The sequence below is a fragment of the Motacilla alba genome, chromosome Z (assembly GCF_015832195.1).
Source record: "Motacilla alba alba isolate MOTALB_02 chromosome Z, Motacilla_alba_V1.0_pri, whole genome shotgun sequence".
NCBI classification, from domain to species: Eukaryota; Metazoa; Chordata; class Aves; order Passeriformes; family Motacillidae; genus Motacilla; species Motacilla alba.
In genome coordinates, this window is record NC_052046.1 from 37533375 (window position 1) to 37554227 (window position 20853).

The 20853-nt window shown below is 37.8% G+C and overlaps 1 protein-coding gene across 16 annotated transcripts in view; it reads right to left on the reverse strand.

Annotated features, from left to right (window-relative positions):
- ELAVL2 (ELAV like RNA binding protein 2) overlaps positions 1-20853 on the reverse strand; it is a 108754-nt gene that overhangs the window by 20775 nt on the left and 67126 nt on the right. For all 16 annotated transcript variants that reach the window (XM_038124658.1, XM_038124656.1, XM_038124657.1 and 13 more), the window contains one exon: positions 1320-1423. In XM_038124658.1, the coding sequence (XP_037980586.1) occupies positions 1320-1423 (104 nt within the window). The remainder of the gene's footprint in view (positions 1-1319; positions 1424-20853) is intronic.

A 20853-nucleotide genomic window follows, 5' to 3' on the forward strand; every position in this document is an offset into this window, starting at 1 on the left:
AACCACCTCCTTTATTTTTGCTTACATAGTCAACAGAACTTCTAGTTTACCATTCTGGACATTAAAGTCGTCATGGCTCAATCCAAGGCATTACACACCAAACAATACTACTGGAATGCAAACAGACTCCCTTTCTCACCACCCCACAAAAACACAGCTTCAAAAGTCCTGGAGCACAAAATTAATTTGCTCAATTTTCCCCTGAAGTAGAAAATGAGAGAGGACTGCAGACAAGACGTCTGCCAGAAACACACAAGGAGCTTTCAGCAGATAAAGATCTGTCCATGTCTTTCATCCACTATACTTGTGTGCCATGAGCCACCATTTTTTACAAAGCAGTATTTAAGTTTCAAATAGTGCAATCCACTTTATTAAATCTTACGAATACAGAACAGGTAAGACACTTTCCAAAACTACTTGTATTTTATTTTTGTTTCAGCTGTCATTCAGTGCTGAAACCATACTGCTTTTTAAGCAAAAATGTTTTTAGAGGGGAAGTTTATTTCATGTTTCAAACATGCTCCTAGTTAGAAGGGAGCTATCCAAGTGATCAGCTAGCAAACCCCGCTGTTTAATGAGGAAGAATGGTCTAGTTGGAACAAACACAGCCCTCAGGCACCAACACATGGGAAACATGTTCAAAAGTCTGCATTTCCTGACAATTTCATTTAATCTCCTCTCTCTCAGAATATCAGAGCTCAATTGCTCAAATGAGTATCTTCAGTCTCCTGTTATTGGATTAAAAGAGGAGATGAGAAACGTAACTCTCAAGATTTGTTTCTAGAAATTTGAGAAACTGAATTTAGTAAAGAAGTGTGTGAGGAGTGGTAACTTAACAGGAAAAGAAAGAAATACCAAACACTAGAGACATAAAGACCAGAGCCCTAGAAACAGAGTAATTCATAGATAACCAATGGGTATTTCAGCATTTCATTCTAAGAATTTGTAAAAGGAACAAGACCAATAGCAACATAAAACCTGAAGTATTATTAAAGAAGTTATACGATCTGTGAGAAAATGAGGAAGCACACAGTATTCAAACAACAGGCAATATTGCATTTCTTCAACCGAGGTATATAACAATTCCTCAGTTAAAGCAATTCAACTGTACATCTAAAGTGTTAAGTCAGTTAAGAAAATGTCATTTTCTGTACTTTCTGTACTTAATCTAAGTCTAAATATAAACACTAAAAAGGACCATTTATTACATGCAATCCTAGTTTATTGTACTGACATTAGATGAATGCTTGTTACAACTGTAAAACAAATCAGGAAGTCAAAACAGTTCAGTTTCTTTAAATTATTTTAACCATACATACCTTTATAGTCTTAGTTTGAAGTCTCAATCCATTCAGCGTATTGATAGCTTTTTCAGCATCCTTAGGGTCAACATAGTTCACAAAACCATAACCCAAGCTCTGTCCTGATTAAAAAAACAAAAGTCATCATTAGTACTGCAGTGCAACACAATGAATAGCTAACTATTTATAACCTACAGACACATACTGAGCAAATATTTCTTATACTGAAGAACAGCTCCCACTCCAAAGGATCACGACATCTAATTTTTCCACTGACATTGGTAGATTTCAAGTATCTTCCTCTGTTCATGCGATCAACACAGAAATTACTACATTCAGTTTAATGCAAGACTTAAAAACTGATATGCCTACTGAACCTACTAAGAGTAGGTTCAGAAGTGTATTATGATCTGTTCAACACTAGAGGATATGCAGAAGCATCAAGTTGAAAGTGACATCAGGAATCCACTACCCACTCAAACTTTTTTATTGAACATAAGAAGTATAGTAGCAAAATTCTGGACTACTGCTTGAAAATGAAGTACATTTGAAAGTCACTCAATGTCAGAATTTGAGCCAAATTACAAGCCAAAAAATGTTACAGATGTTACTCATATACGACATAGAGCCTTTCAGTAACAAGGAGTTTAAAGGCTCATTTTGTTCCAACATTCAAAACAACAGGTACAAGTATTTGATCAAGAACTAAATATAAGCCACAGATGCAGTATTATTTTCAGGGTTTTTTAGTGCTGGAAATTCAGATAACAGATGGACATAAAGCATTTTTCATTAGTTATTATCTCTAAACAACAGCCCCTTTCTAATCATTAATTTTGCCTAAGCAATCACTAAACACTTGAATTTAGCAGTAGTCATCTTTTGACAACTTCAAAACTTACAGTATCCCTAACTAGCATCCTACTTTAGAAGTACTTCTAGTGCATAAGAATGCAAATAGGTGGAAAATTTTAACATAGTGAAAATATATATTTAGCAAGAATACTATCTTTTATTAGCACAAATCTTTCCGGAAACACTTCCATACTCTGAAGTAGTTTTGTTTGCTGGTTTGAGGTTTTTTTAAGACACCAAAACAAGGTAAGATAAAATTGTTAAAAAGCCATAGGGAAGCATCCAACATATCCAATTCACAAAATGCTAGTTAGAATTACTAGCTTGTGTACACAACAATATAAAAGGATAAACAACATTACATAAAGCACAAATGGCATATTCATTCATGGTCCAAAAAATGATATAATGGAATTCATGCTTTATCAAATTCTTGTATGGTATCTATACAGTCTGCATTTAAAAGCATGTAATGCAAAAAAAAAGCAGGAAATTTTGCACTTAATTAAATACCATAAGAGGGTTTACTAACTAGCTCATCCTTACTGGCATTTACAACTTTGCACCTATTATGCCTACCGTGGCACCAAAGGTCAGAGGACACCACCACCCCACCCCCCAAAGCTACTTCCATTCTTTCACATCTCCTCCTCAAAGCACCTCAGGCAAACATAAATCCATAGATAGATATGTGAACGGGTTATTACACACTTTAACAGTGGATCCAAACCCCAACAAGACAGAAGACTGAGCACCTGCTCTAGAGAAGCCTGCTCTGAGCAGGAGGTTAGACTCCATGCCTTTAGCCTCAGCAGTTTTTGTCATGTTTCTGTAACAAACCATATGGAAATACCCAAAAGCATTTCTGTATTCATTTACAGCTCTGCCTAGATATTGCTACATTTCTAATCCTAGAAGCTTTTTTACTTATTAGTTTGATTTCAGTAGAGCAATTTCTATACCTGTCACCTCCATCACTTCCACTGTCTGTACATTCATTTTATGTGATGTGTTATCTACTAATACAGAAATGCTGATTTCAGGTATTTTGTTATTAATCTCATGAGGAGCCCTTTTAAATGACAATCTTAAAAACTGTTAAAATCTCAAAGTGAAAGCTATTTCATAGAGCATGTTTCCAATACAACACTCATTCCAGATCTAACAGAAAAAGATGGGAAAAAATATTTCTCCTATCCCTCTCAGTTGCTGTGTTCTGCTTTTCATATAAAAAACACCCAAACTGCTACAGATAAAGAGCTTACCCAGCTGTTAAAAAGGATTCAATTAATGACCATTCTTCTGGAGATACTATTAGTTGAACTTGATAAATGTTAGGACACTAGCCTAGGAAGGTGCACCAAAAACCACAGTAATTTATTCAGAACAAGTCTGAAATACTTTATGCAATTTTATTCTATGATTTTACAATTAAAGAAAAGCTTTCACCATGAGAGTGGTAGAACACTGAAACAGGCAGCCAGAGAGGTTGTAAAATTTCCATTCCTGGAGATACTGAAGAGACTGAATGGACATGGACCTGAGCAACTTGCTGAAGGAAAATCTGCTTCAGAAACAGGAAATGACTAGATTATCTACAGAAGTTCTTTTCACCCTCAGTGAATCTGTAAATGGGATTCTATTTACTTCAGTTTTGTTTTACTTAGGTTATCACATAAAATTCAAAAGTCTTCTCTAAAGTCCTTATTTATTTAGAAAGGTCAAGAAAATGCAAAACTTAATAAACATTAAAACTTTGTCTGAAGATTAGTGGTTTAATTAAACATCAGCAATAATTGAGAGCCAAAAATCACCTTCTTCAACAGCACATAAGAAAGATAAATGTTGACTTTGAACAAGCAATACAAATAATTATAAATCAAATCTGATTTCTAGAATCAGTGTTTGAGGAACCATGCTTACATCTTCCTGCTTTTATTAACCTCTTGTTAAGTGGTTTGTCAGTTCACAGACAGATAGCTGACTTCCAGAAAATTCAGACAAGCATTTAATAAAATGCAGTGGAAGCAGCTATTCCAAACATCCCATCGGATATCTAATTCCAAGCTATGTCTGACAGGTGGTGGGAAAATACAAAGTAAGTTATAAGGAAGAACTGCATTTCTAAGTTCTAAGTGACAAGAACTTCAGTCCAAACTTATTCATGTACCACTACGGCAATAAATGCTTAAGAGAAGTCTTATCTTATTGTGGATTTCAGATAGAGAGACCAGCACATCCACCATGCACAAATTTTACTCAAATAAAATCAGAGGCAACTGGCCAGGGTAACTCAAACCAATTCTCCTTCTGTGCAGTTTTTCCTCATCCCTCAATGTCTAAACATTTGCTTTCAAGATAAAACAAGGAGAGGCAGATTTAAACCAAATCAGCCACCACTTAGGATGTTTAAGAGAAACTTCATTACTTAATGAATATAATAACTAGTTGTATTGCCTGAAGATAAGGACAGGACAGAACAATGACAGAACTGGACTCTTCCATCTGTGCTTCTTCCACACCAAACTCCATTTGCCAAGACAGCAATGTCTTGCAGAACACACATTTGTACCTAAGTCTAGTAACACTCTTAAAAATAGATATGTGTCTGAGTCTGTAAAAAGGTGACGGAAGAAGGTAAATCTATAGCTATCAGCAAGTTAAACAATCCCCAGATTTCAATGTGTATCAAAAAGCTGCTTAGTCTCCTACTAAGACAGGGCCAGCTCCATTAGGCTCTTGCCTTGGCTTTGTGTTTCCAATTTGTGATTCATGACACCATCTGAAAAAACTCTTACACCTCTCTAAGTCTGCTGTCCTGGTGCTCTGATACTATGTGTTTAGGTATTTTAAATAAACAGTTTTACTTCTTGAGTATCTTTGAAATTAAGGCCTACTCAGCCTTAACAGACAAGAGAATATCTGTGTCATTAATCTCATAACTCAGATCTACAAGTATTATTAAATTTAGATTATCCTAAACAAAGGAGTGTCAAGAGCTTCTTATTTAACTATCAGCTGACCTTAATCTCCTGGATAGTTCCTGTGGCTACTTCACAAACCTGTTTAAAGATGTTTCTGTAAAATTCCTGCCATATTTTATGCTTTCAACACTATGAATATTAGACAACATGGTGCAGAAAAATCCCAACAGTTTGTTAAATGATTGGCAAAAGTCACCTGGATTAGGAAAAGTAAAAATTATTAAATGATCTGGAAGGACTGAGGAAATAAATTGGGAAAAGCAGTCTGACTTGAATTTTCTTCAAAAAAATCTGAAAAACCAAAAGCCACATAGTAGAAGTACTGCATCTCACAAGCTATCAATTGAAAGTTCACATTGGAAGCTCACAATTATTACTTACATTTTATGTTTTATGTAACAGACACTTGTAAAAAAGTCAAATTCAACCACAAGTGGCAAAAAAATCTTTTCAATTAGGTATCTCTTTGAACACAGACATACTATATCCATTAGTGACTGACATATGTTCAGCCTCTGTGGCCTACAAGAAAAAGCACAGAAAGCACTATGCTATTATATTTAATAGGGGAAACTGTTCCATTTTTATTGCATATTTTTGAGCTTCATAAATATAACTTAATCAACATGTATGATGTTGCAAATTAAACAGTAATTAATTAGATAATGCCAAGTTGCTTTTTGGCACTACAGTCAATAGATGGAATGAATTTTGAGAGGGGAAGGGCAAAAAGTTACTTCAAACAACTTAATTCTAATCTGTCTAATCAGACTGCTCAGGAGACTGATTGGACATCCAAGTGTACACCAGAAAAGCATAAATGAAGTAATTATTACCATTAAAAGACAAGTAATAGATACACTAATTCAATATTTAGGAAAGGAAACCAGACAGACTTCACATGCACTTATCACCAAAAGACCAAAAAAGCTTCATTCTGAAATAATGAAATAGGAAATCATAGGTGTGGTCATGGTGCTCCTGCATTTAATATTGTGCCTTGAAAGATGACTTTTTTAGCTTCAAAACTACACAAGCTAATTCACAATACTCACCAGAGAAGAACCACAAGTAAAGTTATATCTTACCTAAGTTGTTTCATAAATGTTTCCTATAAACTATAAATAATGCACACAGCTGTAAAAGCCCAAAGAAAATTCTCTGTTGCCCAATATTCAAAACAAATAGATGCCATCCAGAAAAAAAAGAGGTCATTTAAAGTAGATGTGATAGAGGTGACACCCATTTTTAATGTTTTGCTTTTAAAGGTAGCAGCAACATTCCTTAAAGCAGGACAGAACCCTCTCAGAAAGCTAAAGAATTAAATCCGACCAGGGATCTTGTTTGTCGAAGCAAACAAGAAAAGCATCTACATAGAAAATTGGTGAAAGAAAAGGTTAGGGAAAATGTGGGCCCTCTCAGGAACAGGAAGATGACCTGGTTATCAGAGATACAGAAAAGTCTGAGGGATACTGAACATCTTTTCTTTCCTCAATCTTCACCAGCAAGTGTTCCAGCCACACTGCCCATTTGTATAAAGCAAAGGGACTGGGACAATGAAGAACCACCTACTGTACAAATGCATCAGGTTCAAAACCATCTAAGGAACCTGAAGGTGCACAAGTCTCTAAGACCTGGTCAGACACATCCACGGGTTCCTAAGGGAACTGGCAAAGGAAATGGCTAAACCACTATTCGTAATATTTGAGAATCTGTGGCAGTCTGATGAAGTTCCTCCTAATTGAAGAAGTGGAAACATAAACCTCCATTTTCAAAAAGGGAAATAAATAAAGTAGGGGAACTACAAGCTTGTCAGTCCCATCTCTGGGCATGAGATCATGAAGCAGATCCTCCAATTACAGTAAGACACAAGGAAAACAGAGAGGTGACAAAAGCCAGCATGGTTTTACTAAGGGCAAACTGTGCCAGACAAATTTGGCAACCTTCTACAATAGGGTTGAAGTGTTGGTGAATGAGGGAAGAGCTACTGATGTTATCTACCCACAATTACACAACCCATTTGATACTGTCCTATACAATATTCTTGTCTCTAAGTTGGAGAAACAAGGATTCCATGGTGGCTGAGGACTTGGCTGGATGTTCACACTAAAAGAGTTGCAGTCAGTATCTCAACGCCCAAGTGGACACCAAGGACAAGCAGCAAGTTATGTTCATATGGGGTCACTATTGGGACTGGCCCAGTTTCACTCTGTCACCAACATGGACTATGAGATCAAGGGCACCCTCAGCAAGTTTGCTGACAACACTGAGCTGCATGGCACCATCAATATACGTGAGGGAAGGGATGCCATCCAGAGGGATCTGGACAGCTTGAAAGGTCTGTGCATCTGTGACGACCTCAGTCGTCTTGAACTCGGTGTTGAAGTTGGTGAAGTTCAACAAGGCCAAGTGCAAGGTCCTGCACCTAGGTTGGGGCAATCCCAAGGACAAACACAGGGTGTGAAGAGAATGGAGTAAGTACAGCCCGGCTGAAGAGGATGTGGGGGCTCTGGTGGATGAGAGGCTGGACATGACCCAGCCATGGGCATTCACAGCACAGAAAGCCATGTATGTCCTGGGCTGCATCCAAAGCAGTGTGGCCAGCAGGGCCAGGGGGATGGATTCTGCAGCACTTCTCCTGTGAGGACGAGCTAAAAAAACTAAGTTTGCTCTGCCTGGAGAAGAGAAGGCTCTGGAGAGATCTTACAGCACCTTCCAGTACCTAAAAGGAGCCTGAAAAAGAGCTGGAAAGTGACATTTTACAAGGATATGTAGTGATAGGATAAGGAGGAATGGCTTTAAACTGTAAGAGGGAAGATTTAGATCAGGTGTAAGAAAGAAATGCTTTACTGTGATTATGCTGCGACACCGGGACAGGTTGCCCAGAAAAACTGTGGATGGCCCATCCCTAGAGAAGTTGAAGGACAGTCTGGATGGGCCTTGGAACAACTTATTATAGGGGCAAATGTCCCTGTCTAAGATCATCCCTGTTAGATGATCTTTCATGTTCTCTTCCAAAACAAACTGTTTTATGTTTCTAAGAGTTCAGTTATCTGAACTGTTAATTTTGCGTTAAAGTGTAAAATAACTATGTGATATACATTAAAAGTAAGCCTTGAAAGGTAGATGAATACAACTTTTAACCTAACAGTAGTTAAATAAGCCCTTTCAAGAGAGGAGTCCCTCATAAACACACAGTGAACTTCAATGCTGCCTTTTCAGTACTCCTGCAACAATTCATAGCTCCTGAGAAGAATAGATATTGCATTCTGCCTAACACCATGATTAGACAGCAGCTGATTAATACAGTAGTTTTATTTCATGAGTGATTAAAGCATCTTGGTATTCTACTAGGTCTTCTCTGAAGTTTTCTGGGGCACACATTTTAACAGGTTTGACCCTAGATATTCCCGGACTATATAAATCCTGGTCCTGATGTTTCCTGCTGTCTAGATATCTACTAAACCTGTGTTCTCAATTTCCCTCTTAAATAGCTGCTGCTGCAAGATAATTTTTCTGCATGCATATCTGAGAAGCTTGTTTTCCCTGACAGAATCTAGAGCCAGTGCTGTAGAACTTCTTCACTTGAGCATGCAGCTGGTACCTTTTTCCCTCAACACTGCTCCACTAGTATACAATGGTCTTTTTTTTTTGTTTGTTTCAGCACTAGAAGAGCTTCCATTGCTGCATTTCTTCCCACAGTCAACCACTTGCATAATTTCAACACATACTTTCTACTCGCATGAACCAGAACAGCCTTTTTGACAGTGCAGCACAATTCTTTTGGAAGTCTGGGACACCCACCACATGAGGGAGTCCTTGGCTGCTGTTTCCCATCAGAGCTGCGGAATGCCCATTGAGAGGGCTAAGCAAGCTAACTTTTGGAAGCAATTGTTGATCACATTACCAGAGTACCCAGACAATCCTGCATCTTGACTGGAATTCTTAAACATTCCTCTAATGTCTGAAGATCAAACAAAACAAATAATTAACATTATCAGGTAATAATTTTTTCCACCAAAAAAAAAAAAGAATCATGACAAATTCTACAATCAGTGGAGCTCTCAAAACCTCTTCAGAATGTACTGATCAAATAAGACTAAATGAGTTCTATGAAATGTACTGGTTCATTTTAAGTAGTAAGAAGAGCTGCTGTTTCTAAGTTCTCATTGTCAGGCAAAAGTATGTAAGAAAAACAGCCCCACTAACTGAATTCTATTAATGCTAAATTTTGGAAGAGAAAACCCAAAACTGTCATAAATGACTATCCCAATAGGCATATAAAACCAAAAGAAAAAAACAACAGAAGACCCCAAAATGTTTACAACCTCATTAATAATACATTCTAAAATTAATACTCACCACTAAGACATAAAACAATTTTCCAGGTCAAATATAAAAACTAAGCACAGACTAATTATACTCTGGAAAATTAGACGTCTGAATAGCAAATAACACATTCATACATTTCCACAGGACAACCAAAAATTATTGATCAGCATACATTTAAAAAATCAGATTTCTCTACAATAGTCACCATACCATCATTTCAGACATATAAGGCTATTTCAATTTCTGCAAAAAAGATCTTATTGCAAGACTAAGTTATAGGAATATAACCAGCAAAAATTTCAATAGCACGGAAGAAATCAAAGGTAAAAAAATCTGTCCTGAAAAAAAACCCAAATGGGACATACTATTTGCATCAATATCACAGTGAAGAACAAAACTCTGAGGTTAATAAAGTCTAGGAACTAAAATTCATTGTCTACAATGAATTTCTACAGAAACGGAATTCATAGGAATTCCAGAAGGATATTCCATTGAGGATATTATTTCTTTTTATAATTTGACTTCAGCTACATACACTAACTTCAGTGCTTAACTCCTCCAAAAACTGTCATCCTGACCTTAATTGAAAGAGATTAGTCCATTTTCTAGTGAACAGTAGTGTATATTCTGCTTCCAGCCTGTAAGTGGTCATTTTACAAGCACTGTTTGCAATAAACTACACTGCGTTTAAAGCCATAAACTTCTGTCTCAGTGTATGAAATTAATTGGCAAAGATCCACTAAACTAGTGCAAGAAAAAGCCAGCTTCATATTTTTGTAATCAGGACTGAGTCAAGTACACAGAAACCTGGCATTAGGTTTTATTCTGCCTTTCATCACCCCAAAGCTTGTATGCACTGGTGGAAGAACGCTGTTAAAAAAACATCCACGACAACATATGAAAACCATATATGGAAGCTGTCATTAGAATTCATCTCATGGACTCAGATAATTTTTGTAGGTCTCCTGAAATTTCAGAGTGAAGATATGTTCCATGACCACTACACAAAAGTGGCACTACAGAAAACCCACAGGATATGTAAAGATCAACCTAAAAGCTGCAAGTAGTGTTGTCCTGAAAGCAAGTCAGCGTGGCCAAAGAAAAGATAATACTACTAGACTTCAGCCCAACTTCAGAAGCATGAAAAGTTTAACAGAGTTTTAGATATAGGAGTACGAAACATTCAATCCCGTTGTCTGTGTGGATTTGCAATTTAAGACATCAGAATGCTCTACAATGTGCTAGAGGGATCCTGCAAGAGAGACAACCCCACAGAGGCCTTGTGAGCCAAGACAAGGTATCATTCAATTGGTACCAGCTCTTTTACAAAAAAGTTGCCTCATCTTTGTAAGTCACTACAGTCATCTGTGATTAATGCCATGGAGACTACCACAGTATTATCCTGACACTGAATAAGGCTAGGAGCACACATTGAGACACACAACTCAAGTGTAGCACTGTATCTGAAACTCCCTACATGACTGTGGTCTAACAAGAAGGGCTAAATGCATAAGTAGAGGACATCATCAACCTTTTTATTTACTCAATGTAAATTAATCTTCAAATTTCAAACTATATTTTACTTTGCATTAAGGCCTGAATTGCATTTTGAAAGCAGCTTATCAAAATAAGGGACCCTGCATAAGTCATTGAACAATCCCTAATTTAATTGCAGTTTGCTTATAGTTACAGCAGATGGATTCTATTTACTGAACACACAACTCATATCACTGAGCAGGTGAGGCTGGGAAGCTTGTAAGAAAACACCTGTAAACTATGATCACTACTAGATTTCAGTAGTTGATACTTCAATGCCTTTCTCCCAAACCATTTCTCAGTTATTGCTCTAAATCTGGAATAATGAAAGTTGAAGAATGAATGAAAATGATCAAACACTGATCAAAGTATCTGACACACAGTAAGTAGTAGATGCTGTCTAATCTCAGACAAGTTCAACTCTATTAATTTGGTGCCATCCTTCTGCATTATAGCTTATGGTTTTTCACATGTGAGGAACATCATCATCTGGTGCTTCATCAACATAAGCCTGTTGTTGCTGGGTACAAAAGTGATGGTGCAGCTCTGATTCTTCTGGTTCTTCCCTGAAGCACAAGGAGAAAGTTCATGGGTGGGGGGTGTGTGTGTACCACAGATGCATGAACCTGATAAAAGATGTCCAGCAAGCCAGCAAGCCAGAAGAGACATCACCTGAAGGTTATTAACAGAGATCCATCATGTCCAAATAGAAATTCTCAACAGCAGAAAGTGTGGTTGAAAGCAGGAACTGCATGGAAAGGTGCATGCTGCTGCACAGGCAAAAAAACCAGCAAATCCTTATGGACACTACAGGAGGAGGAACACTGAGAATCATGCCCATTACTGCCTTGGGTTCAAACATAACAACTGACAGCCAAAACCTACTTGAAATAATGAAGACTGAAGACACCCAGACCTTCTTACAAACTAGCTTGTCATATTACAAGAAGATCCTTACCACTCCAAGGTGAAAGAATACCATGAAATTTGCCAAACCAAATACTTTTCTGAAAGCTAGCTATACCCTTTAATTTTTACCACTATTAGCAGTAACATGTTCGAGGCATCTCAGTTTTGTCTTTTGCAGTCAATTTACTCCTTATCAGGAATACAGCCAGAAGCACTAAATAGTCTGTCTTATTGTATCCACCTAGTCATCTTAAATAAGCAAGTAGATGTAAAGCACTTTGTTCTACTCCTGGAGTGTTTCAAAACCTGTGGTAACATGAATATGGCATGACACTTTGTTGTGGTTTAAACCCAGCTGGCAACTAAGAAAACACAGCCGCAACTAAAACCTCTCTCCCCACATCCTGGTCAAAAAGGAGAGAAGAAGTTTAAAAAAAGCTCACCAGTGAAGACCAGTTTAATAACTGAAACAATGTAACATGCTATATTACTAATAAAAGGAAGTAAGAAAGGAGAGAAACCCCAAGAAAAACAAGTGATAGACAAAAAAACTGGTCATCATCATCCACTAGCTTATACTAAATCCTATCCTTGAACTGTGAGAGCCCCCTACTTCAGGTAACTCCCTCAGTTTATAATTTGGGCATGAGGTTTCCATGGCATGTAATATAAATCGTTGGCCAGTTCAGGTCCCTGAAATATCTATGCTCCCACACCTACTTGCTGGCAGAGCAGGAAACACTGAACAGTCCTTAATTCAGAGTAAACACTGCTCAGCAACAGCCAAACCATCAGTGCGTTACCAACATTATTTTCATACTGATTCCAAAGCACAGCTCTCTACGTACTGCTGAGAATTAAGGAATTCTCTCCCAGCCAAAACCAGGACACACCTGAACTTAAATTCTTTCCCCAAACTTCACAAAACCACATATTACTTTGAAACAGTTGTTTTGTTTTGGATTTTTGTCCAGGTTTTTACCTGCTACTTAATCTCACAGTTTTGAACGATATCCTGAAATGTGCCATGATCCTAAGTTTGAAAAATATTTCCCTGCTCTAGCAAACTTTTTTTAAAGGTTAATTTCCAATGTTACTTTCAATCACATGCTTGGTTTTTGGGTTTTTTTCCTGGTCTTTACTGATGAAAGAAAAAGTATAGAAAAATGAGAAATTGTCCTCAAAACAATTTCTTTCTCTAGGTAGGTCTTAAATGTCAACTCAAAAAATATGTGCTTGAAAGTACATCCAAGGGGAACATATTTTTTTTCAGTTTTAACACCTGTAATTAACAAACAACTGCTAATGTACAATACTAAGTAGCTGGAAAAAGCCATTTCTTTTTGCAGTTGCCAAATGAACATAGGAAAAAAATACTCTGAGAAAAGCTGAAGTTTTCGTAATTTGAAACTGAACTATGTCTCCACAGCAATTAATTCTTACACGAACACAGCAAATTTCTTCCACAAGTAAGCCTGGCTTTTTTAGTTTAGAAGGTGGTGGGGAAGAGTGGGGAACCGAAATAATCAATGGTTCATACTATAGATGCAAGACTTCATAACCATTGTGGAGCTCCAAGTGCATTTCAAAAAGGGCTTTGGTTTAATATGCACAAAGCCACAGCTACCACAGAGACTAAGAAAAATCCTTATGTACAATAGAACCAGAAACTCAGAAGACAGGAAAGAATTCACATTACAAATCCCCTTCTGTTTTAGTAAATTCTGCTAAATGCCTGAAATAAGCAAAGGCAAAAACAAAGTAACTGCATCAACTGGTCAATAGCACAGAAATTTTGAAGATACTATAGCTGTGTCCTTGATAACTGTGGGAATTAGTAGATTTAAAAAAAAAAATTAAAGGAATCCTAAAATGAAATACAATATCTGAGCCCTCTCAGTTATTTTCTCTTTACTGTGGATTAAAGTATTAGGTCACTAAAACCACAGGCTTGCATAGTTTTCTTCTGTGGCATTCTACAGCTTTCTATTTCCACTCTGACTTGACATACTCCAGGAAAAAAAATTCCATAGAGAATAGTAGAATAAGCCCTCTTCTGCAGTTGTTCACAGAAAACCACAACAGCAGTCTGGCAAATTTTCACAGCAAGAGCTGCCAGTTGAAGTACCATGATAAAAGCATATCAAATGTAGATATATATATATATATATATACTTTATAGAAAATAAACACATGCAGCTAGAAAGTTCCGTGCTTGTATTTTAAGGTCTTGCTTCTGTAACACTAGATGCTTCAATACATAATGGACCAGCCATGAACCTGTTGGAACCATCTGCAGCTTGAAGTATTATTACTTACCACTCAGCTTGTGCAGGCTGAGAGGAAGTACCTACTTTCTGTAGGGATATCCAGGTCCCTATAATCCACATGACATCCTTGGAGCGAAAGAGCTTCAAGGTGTGCAGTAAGATGGAAGTGTGTTACTAACATCACTACCCAAACTGAGGCAGACATCACTGAAATATACCTTCATTATTATAAATACTCTGCTCTAATCTCACAGCACAGTCACCCTGAAAAGCAGTTACACTGTAGGAACTTCAGGTTATGAGAGGTCTCACTCAAACACTAGCTTCCATTAGAATCAACATTTATTCAAACAGCTGGCCCAGGATCACTAAGATGTAACAGCAACATATACCTACATACACATGTGAAAGTGAAAGAGTAAACAGTGTAAGATACACCAGGCTGGCAGCCTGGGACTCCCAGTATGGAAGCAAAGAGCTTTACCTTAACAAAAAACACACAAGATAGTCCACATCACTACAGGACCAATGCCATTTTGCAAACCTCAATGCTTTCACAGGCTTCTTGTAAATTATGGCAACCACTGACAAAAGTGATGGCAATCTGCTTGCAGAAAAGTGCAAGATAATGTATATTGCAATTATCTCCATCAAAAAGCACAGTGTTTGCTGAAAAGCAGAATGATTTAGTGATCAGAAGGGTCTCTGATTATATTTAGTTAAGTTTTTAAAACATCAAGTTCTTGCTTATGCTATATATCGAGATCAACACATTAATTCAGGTTAATATATGATAATTAATCATTTAAAAAACAGCTTGCTTCCAGAAGTTGGTGCTATGAGTGATGCCCTGGCAGGTTTAGTCAGACAGGTCTTTTCTACCTCTTTTACTTGTAAAAACAAAGCCTATGAACTTCTGAAAGGTCAAAACAGTATTACGCCTGCGTAACAGTGAAAGTTATATGAAAGTACGAAGACATTAAGTGCTATCTTCAGTAACACAAGGTGAAACAATTTCCTTCATCCTCACCTGTTTACATGACATTTCCAGGAGACACGTGAAGTGCAATAAATTATGCCATTTACTATGAAAAAGTACAGTGAATGCTGCTAAATACTTTTAAGTAATATTGAATAGCAATCAGAAGTACAAAACACCACAGAATTGCCTAGGATGGAAGAAACCTTAGACGATTTTGTTACAACCCCTCAGCAGATTTAAGATGTAAGCTGTGCTCTGAACCCAGACATAAGGCTTGTTTGAATCGTAACTCTTCCAGGATTATCCCTGCAGGATGATACTTCAAGCACCCAAGCTAGCTAAGTAAGCCAGCTCTGCTGCTGCACTTTTCTCCCACAAGCACACAAAGCTCAAAATCACTTTATTAACTTTGGGCTATAACTCACCAAGTCCTTAGGCCACATCAGAAACTGCATTTTAACATCTACAGATCTCAAAACATAAACTTGAAAATTAAAAAGGTGATTTTAAAATCAACTCTCCCTCTACCCAGAAGATCTATGCTTCAAGGTCTTGAGCAGGATGCTCCAGAGAGCACTTAATCACGATAGATAAACACACATGAATTAACATAAACAGAAATTTGCTTCCAATCCCATTTGGCTTCTATTCTTAATTTCACATTTTAGTTAAGTTTTGCACAACACATTCTACTGCCAAGACAGTGTTTTCCAGGCAGTACCTTTTGTCCACAACCCTGTCTTAATCAGAAATTGTCAGGCTGACAAAAACTCACTCATCTCAGCACACCACCTAGCAGCAGCTAGCCAGTAGCCACGCGTATCACAGACTCAGAACACCACAAAAGAGCAGGCAGCTTCTGCAGCCAAATGCACAAAACCCTGCAAAAACATCTCATGCATTAGTGATACAGGACTGCAAACATCAAACACACTGGGAATAAAGGCTAACAAGGAAAAAGAGCTGAGGAGTTTAACAAAGATAGGAAGCCTCTCTAGAAACAATGTTGTTGTGCTCTGTTCATTCATGTGATCCTCCCTGTATCAGGCACTTGTACTATATGGGCAAGTACCTGAAATTCCAGCTACTCATTGCCCTACTAGGCTCAATATTTTTTTTTTTTTTTTTGTCATGGGAATGCTTATAACTTTCTACACGGTAAATAAAGTAACTTTGAACACTAAGCCCCTCCACAGATATGTCACACCATCTCCTCCTGCTTCCTCAGGGACATTAAAAAAAACCCCTACTTTGTAGGTAGGACCCACCTACTTTGCTTCCTACCTCATCTTCAAAGCAGTAGTAAGCCTCAAATTCAGTGCCTCACATGAAAGCACAATCATACTTTTTTCCCCATCTTTCTGTAAGGTTAGCTGAGACGCCCTAAAATTAGACTTCCATTAAGGGAAGTGAAAGATTTAGAGCTGGAGAGAAAGCTAAGACTGCTCAGAGCAACAGTGACAAAAGACTTGAAAGAAACTGGCAGCCCAGGTTCAACTGAGATCACTTTCAAAGTCAGGAGTTTTAGATATGCAGTAGCACTGACAAGGCATAAGGTTTCCCATAGCTCTGCCCTTGCCAGACACTCACATTTACAATGTTATGATTAAAGGAGCGAACACTACAGAGCTTAACAAGTTTCACATGTTCTAGATTCAAGCCAGTCAGTTAACACATTTTGTATTGCTTCCACTGAGGACACAAATAGGTTTCCCTTGATTACCAAAAGACTGCTTTACAAGTCACAGCAAGTGTAAGAGCCATCTCTAAGAGGTCAATGTTTCAGCCATGCTGTGCTGAAACAGTCACTTGCCCCTCAGAAAAGAAAATCCTTTTCCAAGTCATGGCCTCAGCTGTTTCAGCTGACTATAATTCAGCATTGTGACAAGCGTTTCCTCTGACCCTGCACTAGAGGAGACTGAGTGCTCCATAACCAAGGATCTGGCAGAGCAGAGTCCTTCCCAACACTGCACTGTGTGCATATACATGGCCCATACTGAATTGTGACCAGTGTTACCACCGTGAACACAAGGTCGATCTGAGAACATCATGTCCAGCTCTATATACTTCTTTATTTCTACGACCAACTCAGAATCCTTTGCATTTATTACCATGGTACTTCAATGAAGACCAAAAAACACACAAAAGAACTAAAACTCTCTGTACAAACTTTAATTGCAAACATATTGACACAGCTGCTTCCAACAATTTTACGGACGTGTTCAACTTTCAGGCAGTTTTTCTAGAACTACAGTTCTAGACATCTCCATCATGTGCCTTCACTTTGTGCAACACAGGAATGAGAGAATACTTCAAAGTATCTGAGAAACTAGTATCTTCAAGAGGACAAGATGAATCTACAAAATTAAGCAAGATATCCTGTTAGCTTTAGTCTTACAAAAATGGGTATAAGAGACAGAAATGTGATCCTTCCTCTACATGAGTATCCTCACAGTACTGTAGACTAGACTACAGTACTGTGGATTGTATTCTAGACTGCAAAAGCCTAGACTGCCTATGAAATTTTTAAAGGAGTCACAAACATGACTTGAAGAATTTTACTCTCTGAGACTACAATGTTGACCATAAAGAAACACCACCCCAATGTGACAGATCATTGCCAGCCACAAGACAAACAGGAGCACAGATTGTTTTGAAAAAGGTATGTAAGAGGATCAGACTTTCAACCAACATGTAAGCTCTACAGTGGCAGCTGAATCAAGTGTTTAAAAATTGCCATGTAGCAGTGATCAGCAGGATGTCCTAAAGTGTACTCACTCTTTATCCTCAAGCAGAGATGAAGGATTTGATGAAGTCTTCAAGTGCAGAGCACCTGTCTCCTTGTACTAAAGGTAGAAGTTTCACAGCTCATACACAAGCCTATGAATGTGAAATACAGTCCCAGGGTAGGTCTCTAAGCATATCCTGCCTCACTTTCTAGACAGAACAAGCATTTGCTAAACTGCAAATGAAAACCAAATATAAGCATTAGTGGTAGTGCACACATAGTTAAAGAGACAAGAAATCCAGCCCTATCCAAAAGGTTCTCTTTTAAAGAAAAAAAAACTTGTCAATTTTATGAGCATATGATTATTTTAATAAGAGAACAGTACGGGAGCTTTGAAGCCAAGAAGACAAATAATTTCCCAAATTTAAGACATCTGAATTAGCTGCTTTCTGAATTTAAGGAGTCTATATTCCATGAGTTTCAGTTTAGCTAACAATGCCACAAGCACAATGAAAACTGGGAGATTATTCCATAATGTGAAAATTAAGCATTAATCTTCCACATGTACAATTGAAATTGTACTGAAGACAGTGGGAATTAAAAGAATGCAGTCTTTTTTTTTTAAGGCGACTACAGTCACATTTTTACCTATATTTAAGTTTCAGAAAAGTAGGTCTAGAAAATGTTTATCATACTATGGTATTACTTTAAGTGCTAGCTATAACTTTTTCTTGTATTTTTTCAAAAGCTGCTAAATCTACCTATCTTGTGCAAGCAGAAAGCATGGGCTCTTTAAAGTGCTTGACCAGGGGCAGCTCCAGCAAAAATTTCAACCCATTTTATCCTTTTCCCTAACATTTTGAATATTTTTAGCTTATTTTTGGAACCATACATGCTTAACATTAGATTACCTAAAGGGTTATCATTGTATGATAAATGTTACTTCTCTTGCCTTTAAATGTGTAGAAGCACTTAAACTAAACCAAACAGCTATCTCAAGTGGCTGACTGGAATTCAGTTATGTTGCTCTGTTGAGACCAGGGTCTCTCACCTATTGTACAAGCACAATTAACTTACACGGTAGTTTTGCAATTTGTATTGACACATATCTGCATCAGTCAAAAGCACATAAGAGTTAACACAGACTCTAAAATGTCTAGGCACAATGACTCATTCCTGACAGATTCTCTGGTTAGCAAGTGAAGATAAAGCGACGTTCGTGACCCACTTATCAGATGCTGCTGTCAGTGGGATTTTCACATGAACAGAGACTGCTGTTCAGCACCCTTTAGAATCTTCAATACTACCAACATTTAATTTATTTACCTTCAGTAAAACAACAGAACAGCAATCTGCTATTTTAATTTTTACTGATTGCACTTTAAATGGTGTTCTGCCAATACAGAAAGCAGACTTCACTTGAGCTACTAATGCCGCCCCAACAGAACGTTCTGCCCATGAATTGCATGCTTGGAGATGACCATCAGAAACCTTCATACATGTGCTTTCTACCTTATTCACAAGTAAATCCCTAGCTAAAAATCAATAAAAGAATCAGCACTTGGACTTCAAACTGCTCACGTGAAATTAGTAAATGAAGTCCAGGTTGCCTCCTCCCCTCAAACAGCTTTTCCAGAGGAAAAAAACAAGGAAGGCCTTTAAGTTCAACTTTTCTAAATCCTAAAGTGTGCAGACATCTTCAAGGAAATAGAGCACTTTCACCTCTAGTAGGAGGTGTGCCTGCCCATGGCAGGGAGGTTGGAATGAGGTGCTTATTAAGGTGCCATCCAACTGAAACCATTCTGCTATTCTGCGATAATGCAAGTGCACTTCAGTGTTGCAGATGCGATCACAGAGTGAGTACTAAACAATAGGGTGGGAGATAACTTGGTTTAAATTCACCAGATGCTAATGAACATTTGGGTCAAGATGACAATGGCTGGCCATGATCTCTCTGTATTTTAACACAAGGCACTGGCAACCCAGTGATCCTGGCAGGAGTAACTCTGACTCTCAGGACAGGACTGTGGTTTCTAACTGGGCATAGCTGCAGAGATCACACTTCACACACAGCCCCACTGGATGCCCTTTGGGGCAAACAAGTTGAGGTTATGTGGGTTATGGTTACTTCCTCCCCATTGTTGGTCTTGCCCATCAGTGACAGTGGCCATGAAGGAAAACGCAGTCTTTGACATCGAGCTTGCAGGATGGTACCACTCCAAGCCAAGGATAGGACTGGATTGGCCCACTAGTGTTGCCATAAAACTCCACTCTGTCTGCAAAGTAGCAGGCACAGAGTGGTGGAGACACAAGCCAGTACTGACCTCGGTAACACAGTAAGTGTAGAAGTGTATTTCAACTTCTATGCTACCCTAACCTTATTTAAAGATACTCATCAAGTTCATTTGAGAAGGACAAAAAAAATATTATATTTTAGCAGAGGAATCAAACCAATAAAAATCTGAAATTCATGTCATATGAATTTCACAGCACCTGATAACAATCCCTGTTCTGAATTTAGAAGGAAAAGAAAAATTTGCTTTTCAAAACTCTGATGAAAACCTGAAAATGAGTGAGAACAGGACTGAAAGTCGAGAGCTTTCTCCTAAGCATCTATAAACACAAGGTTATCTTGCTCCAGGCTACTAAAATCAGAAGTATTACTTCCAATGCAGTGGCAAGGTCCGACACTGTACTTCTCAATCTCACTTATAATCCTAAAACCTTTTGGAACAAGACTGATGCAGCATTTTTGCTGGCAGTTGAAAGTGTATCTCAAAGCTGAGGATCTGCTCTCTGATAAAGTAGAAAAACTATCTATCTACAATAATTTCAACTCCGGAGTTCTCTGCTACTGAGAATGTAATTTAAATTCAGGATTCTTCTCAGGCATCACTTCACGCTATGTAGAAGACATCACACCTTGAAACAAGAGGTCTAGAATTACATCCAGCTC